The sequence below is a fragment of the Triticum aestivum genome, chromosome 7B (genome assembly GCF_018294505.1).
Source record: "Triticum aestivum cultivar Chinese Spring chromosome 7B, IWGSC CS RefSeq v2.1, whole genome shotgun sequence".
Classification (NCBI taxonomy): Eukaryota; Viridiplantae; Streptophyta; class Magnoliopsida; order Poales; family Poaceae; genus Triticum; species Triticum aestivum.
The window spans coordinates 724,469,673-724,479,730 of NC_057813.1; the positions used below are offsets into that span (position 1 = coordinate 724,469,673).

At 47.4% G+C, this 10,058-nt stretch overlaps 1 protein-coding gene across 1 annotated transcript; it reads left to right on the top strand.

The window, feature by feature from the left end:
• Positions 1 to 767: 767 nt before the first annotated feature.
• LOC123160550 (disease resistance protein RGA5-like) lies at positions 768 to 7,142 on the top strand. Its single transcript, XM_044578357.1, has 2 exons — positions 768 to 1,731; positions 4,843 to 7,142. The coding sequence occupies exons 1-2, from the start codon at positions 959 to 961 to the stop codon at positions 6,812 to 6,814; spliced, it is 2,745 nt and encodes a 914-aa protein (XP_044434292.1). The 5' UTR covers positions 768 to 958; the 3' UTR covers positions 6,815 to 7,142.
• Positions 7,143 to 10,058: the final 2,916 nt, after the last annotated feature.

The window sequence follows — 10,058 nt, forward strand, 5'->3', positions numbered from 1 at the left end:
CCCGCCCGGTTTCTTCTTTATCTTAGACCATCCTGGGCATCCACGGAAGCACCCTTCCCCTCTAGCTGAAGCACCCTCTTCGCCACTCTGATGAGCAGCACGGCCGGACATAGGGAAGATACGAGGAAAGAATATTCCTCTGGAACTCCAGGCAGTCCGGTTAGCGGGCTGCCGAACATGGGGAAGACGAAGGGATCTGCCTCGGCCAGCCGTATCATGGGAGTGGAGCTCCGCGCGACCGTACGTGCACATAGTTTTAACTTTTTAGTTAAAATATCTCTAAATATAACCGTTCTCGTCTGATTTATATGAAATCCGCTAGAGTTTGCATGAATTTCATCCGGTTTGTTGAAAGGATGTTTGAAATGTATGTGGCTAGCGTTGGATGGCTGCCTCCCGCATCCGTGTGCGCGGACTGATTCTCTTTGTCCATAGACAGATGCGGGAGGAAACTTATGGGTCGTTGTTGGAGATGCCCTGAAAGGGATGGTGAAAAAGAAGGTTAATTTCAAAAAAGCACACAACGGATCGGCCTAGCTGAGCTACTTAACAAAGCGTCTCACGGTCACGAGTGCATAAACTAACAACTAGCTAGACTACAAAAGAAAAAACACTCACAATTACTAGTACTCATTTCCCCTCTCCCAGGCGCAGAAGCAACGACTAGTAGCAAAGCAACGTGAGTTTCCTTCCCATTTCCCCTCTCCCAGGCGCAGAAGCGCGCGTTGACCTTGACTCCACCCTCCGCTCTCCTTCATCTTCCCTCTCGGAGGCCCCAAACCAAATCGCCATCAGATTTTCAGATCTCCTCTCCTCAATCCCCACTCTCCTGTCCAGCCGCACCACCGCCCAATCCCCAATCCTCCTCCGGCCACAGATCCGTCGGTCCCTGTGCGCCAGCACCGCCGCGTTTACTCGCAGTAGCTAGTCAGCCAAGGGAGAAACGAGAGACACCAAGATGTCAGAAATCGTCAACAACCTCCTCGCCAAACTCGCCGGCCTACTGGGCGACGAGTGCCAGAAGCTCAAAGGGGTGGAGCGTCATGTGCGGTTCCTCGAGGACGAGCTCAGCACCATGAAAGCATTCCTGGATGAGCTGGGGCTGAGGGATGAACTAGATCCCTTGACCAAGAACTGGCGGGACCATGTCAGGGACATGGCCTACGACATGGAAGATTGCCTCGATGACTTCCTTGTCAATCTTGGAAGTGCCAGTGACAACGCTGGTTTTATCGATAGGACCACTGAGCTTGTCAACATCCTGTGGGCGCGTCACCAGTTTACAAGCCAGATTCAGGAGCTCAAGGATCGTGCTATAGAGGCGAATCACCGACGCAAAAGGTACAAGCTTGATGATAGCAGTAGCTCTAGCTCTGCCCTTGTGCCAGTCGATCCTCGGGTGTCGGCACTCTACAGAGAGGCGGCCAGCCTTGTGGGTATTGATGGCCCAAGGGATGAGATTGTCCGTTGGCTGGCGGATAGTGAGGAAAAACTCAAGGTGGTGTCCATTGTGGGATTCGGCGGTCTTGGTAAAACTACACTTGCCAAACAGGTGTATGATAAGATCGGCGAACAATTCAACTTTAAGGCATTTGTGCCGGTTTCCCAAAGACCCGACATGGCAGCGCTCTTGATTGGGCTAGAATCGAAGCTCAAGGGAACCGAGATTTGTCGCACTCGAAAGGTGCATGACATCATCAACGACCTTCGAGAGCATCTCACGGACAAAAGGTACTTGTTTACTTCAAATAGTCACTTGTGGAATTGCATGCTATAGGCTATAGCTAGTGGATGATGTAACTGTGAGATTCAATTGATGCTCATCTTTTGACTGAGGCTTTATAGAGGAGATTGTGGCATATTTAACATTTTTTAAGCAGTTGTCATAGAGACTTCTTTGAGCATAGGAGAAATCATATTTCAGCTTTTGTCCATGAAAAAATTGAGCTCATAAAAAGGATAATTAAGACCAAAGTTGTAGGACAAAGATAAGTTACCTTGTTTCCATGTACCTCCTAGAGGAATTGATGGTGGAGCTAGAAACATGCCACTTTAGGTGATATAGCCCTTTTGTGTGTTAAGGACACTCTGCCTCATTATAATCGTATTTTATATGGGTACCCTTGCGCATTTTAGTGCTTTTTTAGAAAAGGGGGACGACCCCCAGCCTCTGCATCTGGACGATGCATACGACCATTTTATTAATTATTAATACAAGACCTTACAGATTCATACAACAGTAAGACTAAAGCAACCAACTAAGCAACAACTGTCGCTATCCCTATCCAGTTGATGTAGGGGCGCAGAAAGTCTGGGCCTAATACCAAACAGACCTCGCAGTCAAACCTAACATCTAAGACTTAAGGTCCCAACCAGGATGCCTGCCGGGCATGGGCACCCACCAGTCCGGCGTGCTCCTCAACCAGGACGCCTGCCGGGTATGAGGCCGCCGCAGCCACGTGCCACCAATCCATCTTCAGAGTTGTACCGCTGCATCAATCTTGCCCGGTCTAGCTGCCGCTGACGCCACCACGACGCCAGGCAGCGTCACCCTCCTGCGCGAGTCCATCTCTGCCCATCAGGCGTCGAGTCTCCACTGCCCCACGCCGCCGATGCGCATTTTAGTGTACGTGACCTTTTTGTTTCAATCTTATAACCCGTTTGGTTGTACGTCATTTCTTATCTTTTATTCATCCTAATTGCTTCCATAGTCCATAAGCCTCCACATTCGCCTAGAAAGTAAGAGCTTCTACAGTCGGGCACCTCAAACCGGCCTGAAACGCTCGGACGGCCCGTCCGATCACTGACCCGTCACGAAAATCTGACCAAGATGGGTGCCTCAAACGTGCCTCAAATGCCTGGGCTGACCGGCACACCTCATATCCAGCCCAAATATGGGGCGGATATGGGGGCGCCCGAGTGCGCCCGGGCACGCCCGCCATGTTGGACTGACGATCTGGTCTCACGCGGAAACGCCGAAAAACCTGGCGGTCCGACGGGCGTTGCTGCGGTGGGAACTCCGTGTGGCGCCGCTCAGACTCGCCGCCCGATGCCAAATCCGGCTATTTAAGCCGACCGGCGTCCCCCAACCCTAGCCCATCCACCTTCTCTCTCTTTGCGCCGCCACCTATGCCCGTCCACCTCCTCTCCCCTTCTCTCCGCTGCTCTCTCCCGCTCTCCGGCATCACCATGGTCCGACAGAAGATCACCACGTATGCCGTGCTCACGTTGGAGCGTCGGAGGCAGATAGCGGAGGAGATCAGGCAAGGCGCGCCGCCTGCATCGCTGCCGAGCTGCCTCCGGACTTGCCGGGGCCGAAGAAAGATGAGGGAGAAGAGCTGCCGGAGCTGATGAAGGTGGCGGATCCGAAGGAGGACGAGGCGGAGCAGCCTGGTGCAGCCTTCAACATGGCCGAGGAAGAGGCGGAGTTCACGGTCACCCTAGCCGCGGAGATGGAGGAGCAGCAGGCCATCCTGGATTCCATCCAGGATGAGGCCTATGTGGAGGCCAATCGGGCGTTCCTTCGGCGGGAACAGGCGGAGTCCGACGCGCTCTTCGCCGAACTTGACATGGATATAGAGGAGGATGAGGCCGGAGCGGAGCTACCGGAGCCGCCGGAGGAGCCGGAGCTGCAGTTGCCGCCCATATACCCAGAGCCAAGCACTGAGATCGTCGGCATCTCTGACGAGGAGTAGCTATGTAGTACGTAGGTTTTTTCGTTTGCATGGATTTGATGATCTACTATGAGATGTCTGGATGTAGTTGTGCTAATTTGAGGAGTGTCCCATCACTGTCCGCAGATGCGCCCAGGGGCGTCCACTGGCGTTTGAGGGGTCATATTTGACCATCACGGCTGTAGATACTCTAACCCTTGGCACTGGAGCAGTGGCATGACATTTTGTAGTCAGAATGGAGGCAGGCAGGCCCTTAGGGGTGATACCTTTAGAGGATGGCTTGACCTGTGTTTGTCATGTCGCTCCTGAAGGAGATGGAGAATGTATATGCCATCGTCGTACTCTTTTGAGCTGAGATGAAAAAAGACTAGGTATTCGGTTGGCAACATAGCACATAGAAATACAATAGCATACATGAATTTTGTGTTAACCTTTTAAAGCTAATTAAAATGTAGGGATTCAGAAATTTTGGATGGATTTTTCTTTCTGTTCCTATTGGTTTACCAACAAATTATTTAATCCAATAATGTGGTGGTTGTGTTGCACACATTTGATACTAATGGTATGTATTTCAAAGGACACTCTTATGATGTTGATTTTGTAACTAAGGAACAAAATATGTCAGAAGATGCTTACGTCAAAATTTGAATTGCACTGTTTAAATTCAAAATATCGGCTGGCAAGCCGATAAATAGGACGATAAGTTAACGAGAAGCGATATCCCGAACATTGTTTAAAATACATCTTCTACGTATTTTGGCAGAGGGTGAAATGATTTTGTAGCATAACAGTTTAGATCTAAATTAAATGCATTGTAATTGAGTTTTAAAACGTGAATACAGTTTTAGAACCCCCTCCGTTTCTAAATATAAGGCCTTTTAGAGATTTCTAGACTACATACGGAGCAAAATGAGTGAATCTAACTCTAATGTATGTCTATATACATCCGTATGTAGTCCATAGTGGAATCTCTAAAATGTCTTATATTTAGGAACGGAGAGAGTATTACTTAGTGTTGTATGCCATATGAATCTCCTGATTTAGTCTAAGAAATAACAGATTTACTATAATCAAGTTTTTTTATTGTTTTTATTCATCCTCTTTGAAGGCATTCAATGGTTTCACGTACAATCTACAAGTACATACTAACCTATTCAAACCATGGCAGGTACTTTATTGTAGTCGATGACTTGTGGGATCGACCAACATGGGATATTATTAGTTGTGCTTTTCCAGATAATGGCAACGGGAGTAGAATAATAGTAACTACACGAGTGGAAGATGTGGCTCGCCTGGCATGTCGCAATCATCAGGAGTGCGTCTACAAAATAAAGCCTCTCAACGTCCAAGACTCGAAAAGATTATTCTTTAGTAGAGTGGTTGCGCCTGAGGATGTCAATCCATCCCAATATGAAGAAGGTTCAACTGAAATTTTGAAGAGGTGTGGTGGACTGCCACTCGCTATTATTACAATAGCCGGCATATTAGCTAGTCGTCCAGGAATATTAAGGCGGGATTGGGAGACCATAAGGAGTTATTTGGGAGTTCAATCTGCCACAGACCTCACCATGGAAGGAATGAGGCGTATATTAAACCTTAGTTACATGCATCTTCCTGCTCATCTTCGGGTATGTTCCTTACATCTTGGTATGCATCCAGAGGACCACGAGATCATGAGGGATGATCTTGTTCGACAATGGATAGCTGAAAGCCTTGTGCGAGGTTTACCTGGGCAAGATTTGGAGGATATTGGAAGGAGTTATTTCAATGAGCTTATCAACAGAAGCTTGATTCAGCCTGAAGAGACATTCGCTGGGGATGTGGTTTCTTGCAGAGTGCATGATATGATTCGTGATGTTATTATCAGCAAATGTGAAGAGGAAAATTTCATGAGTATGGTATACAATTCTGAAGACATTGCAAGATTGCGTAAATGCAAGCTCAAGGTTCGCCGATTATTCATGAGCTCGAGTTGTTTTGGTGCAACAAATGGTGCAATATCAAGGACAACTGCTACTAGTCTGTCGAAGGTTAGATCGATTGTATCATTCGGAAAGCGCAAGTGTCTGTTCTCTAGATATCTCCGGGTGCTCTTTATTGAAACCCAGGGGCCCACTGTAGTTAATCTCAGTGATATCAGCCGATTATTTCATCTGAGGTATTTGAAGGTTATTGCACGAAGCATAAGTCTTCCGTCTGAATTGAAAGGACTAGTGCATTTGGAGACGCTGGAACTGGATTCTCATGCACTCATGTCAGATTCAATTCCAGCAGATGTAGTTCAGTTGCCTCGTTTGTCCCACCTGGCTGCTCCAGGTCATAGGCTGCCTAGTGGGATTGGGAACTTGGAATTATTGCGAACTTTGAATGGGTTTCAGTTGACAGATTGCTCGTCGGAAGATATCAAAGGTCTAGGAGAGCTAACAAATTTGCAGGAGCTATGGTTCATCATAGAAGATACAATTGAAATTGATGATGCTTTTGTCTCCTCCATTGAAAAGCTTCGTCAACTGAGACATCTCAGATTGTCTCATGAATGGTGTCTTGACAATGACAGTCTATCATCAATATCAAATCCTCCCCTCCTTATCGAGACACTTGTACTGAAAGGTATCGTGTCCTTCAGAACTCCGAAGTGGATTGGTGACCTCCATTATCTCCGTCACCTGCAGCTGTCTGTTAGGGAGACATCGACTGATGACATTCGCCTGCTTGGAGAGCTGCGCTTCCTAGTGGAACTCAAATTCATTTTGTTGCGTGTCGCTGCAAATGGAGCTTTCATAATCCGCACAGGATTATTTCCAGCTCTGGAGTACTTTTACTCACGCTTTACAGAGCGGCATGATAAGTTACAGTCTGCACAAGGCCATGTTATGTCAAACCTGCGCTTCGAGGTCGGGACAATGCCCAAGCTACAAAGGCTAGAGCTAGAATTAGAGGAGGAGCACTGGGGCGGCGCTACCCCAGTTGGCATGGAGCACCTCTTAGCGCTCCAACAAATCAAGGTATCATTCGACCACCGCTACCCCAGTTGGTATGGACCACCTGTTGCCATCATTGAATTGACCCGCCGTGCCGAGTCTGCGCACAGGGATGCCTTGCAGGCGCACCCGAACCGTCACTCCATTCGCATCAATTAGCAGCAAGAGGAGGCCGAAATTAGTCTTTTGATCATCTTTTTCCAGAGCTTGCTTGCCCCTTCGATGTTTTACATATTTTATTTATTCAGTATTTTTCTTCTTGTGGGCTGTGGCTTTCTTTGTAATAACCATGTACTTCCTCTGTTCATTTTTATAAGACGTTTTAGACATTAGACACTATTCAAAACAGTACTCCCTCCGTAAACTAATATAAGAGCGTTTAGATCACTATTTTAGTAATCTATAAACGCTCTTATATTACTTTAGAGAGGGAGTACGAAGCAAGCTGTCTGAAACGCCTTATAAAAACAAACGGAGGGAGCACACCTATGGGCACAGTGTATGAGTTTTCAGACATTTCTTTGTTCACTCAGGTAGTGCAATGCCGATTGAGTTTTGAGTTATTTGGTCAAGCGTGTATAGCAGCCTCAATTTTTCCTTCAGAAAGTCGTAAACTAGCACAAGTTTTGGCAACGCAAGTATTTGCCGTTCTTCGCGAGTAAGAAGAAAGATAAAGTAGTATACAGAAACAGAATGCCTTTTGCTTTTGGGGGCAAAAATAAGAGGGCAGCAGAGGGTGGGTTGCACAAGGAGCAGCTCCATACCATGAGCTCAACAAGAGTGGGGCTGTAGACACACATCATACGATGCATCATCCATTTCTCCATTGCCACAGGAGGAAATGCAGCCCGTACGTAGAGGCCATGGCAAGGCAGAGTTGGATTCCCAGAGTACAGCCGGAATGCCATCGGTGACCTCTCAATCAGGATACTCGGTCTGCCTGCAGGTCGGAAAACCACACATATTCAGACACAAAAAGAGACCAGGTTCAGCCTTGCCCAGTTCACGCCTACAGAGATTCAGATGGAAATGTGATGACCCAAGAAGTTGCCACTGAGCGTTTGTTTCATCACTACAAGGCTCGACCCCTTGTGCAATCCAATTTATAGTACTAAAAATTTGAAGTGGGTCGCAACGGCAAGGCATATCAAAGTTCCAAACATCACTAGGGAACAATATTTCTAGTGCAGAGTAATGAGGGCAAACCGACAGCTTCAGATACACATATGATGGTCAGTGTTATAGTACATGGTAAACAGAATATTGACTGTAAATCTTGGTACCATTGTACAAGTCCAGCAGTGATAGGCATACTTCTAGATCACAAACCTGCATGACAACTTGTTAGGATCTAGCTAGGGATTGGAGAGGGAAGGGGAAAACTATGGCGGCATCTCGTATTCACTCTCAATCTGTGATGTATTCGATACAGAGGAAGGATTGATTTACAAGCCAATGGCCTCAGCCATTACCAATTCGCCACCGACTAATTACATAGAGGCACTATTTATAACCACTCAGTTAAGCACCCAATCCTTCTCGGCATATCGTGTCGACGGATGCTGGGCCCGCTTGCTGGGCCGGCCCTCTTGGGTCACGAACGGTGCTCCTCCTTCTGGGCTGGAAGTAGAGGCCTTGACACTCCCCTCTTCTTGAAAACCAGCCTGTCCCCAAGCTGGAGCTCTTGGGAAACGCTGCTTGAGCTCTTCTATATCTTCCCATGTAGCCAGCGTGTCAGGCTGATCGGACCACTGAATCAGCCCTTGAGGAACAGCTTATTTGCCACGGCGACGTAGACGCCTCTGCAGCACACGGACTGGGACAGCAAATCGAGAATCAACAGGTGGAAGTTGAGATTGTACCTGACAATTTGGCCCGAGTGCAATCTTCAACTGAGAAACATGTAAAACTGGGTAGATACGACTGCCTTCTGGGAGCGCCAAACGATAAGCTGATGCACCAACTCTCTGAAGAATCTTAAACGGCCCGTAATGCTTGAACAACAACTTATGGTGTGCACGAGGGGCAACAGATGACTGTATGTATGGTTGTAGCTTGAGAAACACTGAATCGCCCACTGCAAACACTCTGTCCGAGCGTTTCTTGTCAGCCTGGTGTTTCATTCTGGCATTCACACGCTCTAAATGTTGCTGTAAAAGACGCAGCATCAAGTCCTGATCACGCAACCAAGTTTCCAAATCAGGCACTGTGCAAGTATCATTCGCTGAAATTCCGAATGTACGAGGGGACTGGCCGTAAAGCACCTCAAATGGTGATTTTCCATCAAGAGCAGAGTGAGGGCTGGTCTTGTACCAATATTCAGCCAAGGAAAGCCACTGCGCCCATTTCACTGGACAAGCATGAGTGAAACAACGCAGGAACGCTTCAAGACACTGGTTCACTTGCTCTGATTGTCCATCAGTTTGAGGATGATGTGAAGAACTCATGCGCAATTTAGTGCCAGTAAGAGCTGCCATCTCCCTCCAGAAACGGCTTGTGAAGATTCTGTCACGATCTGTCACAATGGACTCTGGCATCCCATGCAACTTGTGGATGTTGTCCATGAACACAGAAATAACAGATGATACTGTGAATGGGTGTTGCAGTCCCAGAAAGTGAGCATAACGAGACAATTTATCCACCACAACCAAGATACAGTTATAACGCCCAGAACGAGGAAGCCCTTCAACAAAATCCATTGTCAACATCTGCCAGAACTGTTTGGGCACAGGCAATGGTTCGAGTAAACCTGGGTAACGAACTATGTCAGGCTTCACTCTCTGACAGACAACACATTCCTGCACAAACTGTCGGACCTGCGCTCGCATGCCTTTCTAGTAAAACAATTGTTTCAAGCGACGCGAAGTTACTGGTATACCTGAATGGCCACCAATAGGACTGGTATGAAATGCATCCAACAGTTTGAGTATAAGTTCAGCATTTTCTGGAATCCACAAACGCCCTTTGTAACAGATAAGACCATCTCTCAAAGAGTAATTATCATCCACAGCTTTTTGCACAGCCAGTTTAGTGAGCAACTCTTGAGCTGATGTATTGTCTTGATATAAATCCAACACCTCCTGAAGCCAAGCTGGTTGGTGGTGGGAAATAGCTAGTAGGTGCTCATCCTGCGAAGGTCTGCGCGGCAGAGCATCTGCAACTCGATTTTCTGTCCCTTTTTTATACTGAATTTTGAACTGAAGACCCAATAACTTGGTGAACACTTTTTGCTGCCAGGGCTTATGCAAACGTTGGTCATTCAAATGAGCTAGGCTGCTGTGATCTGTGAGGATTAAAAACTCTGCGTGTTGTAAGTATGAACGCCACTGCTCCACTGCAAGAATGATAGCCATGTACTCTTTTTCATATGTAGAAATCCCTTGCGTGCGAGGGCCCAAGCTCC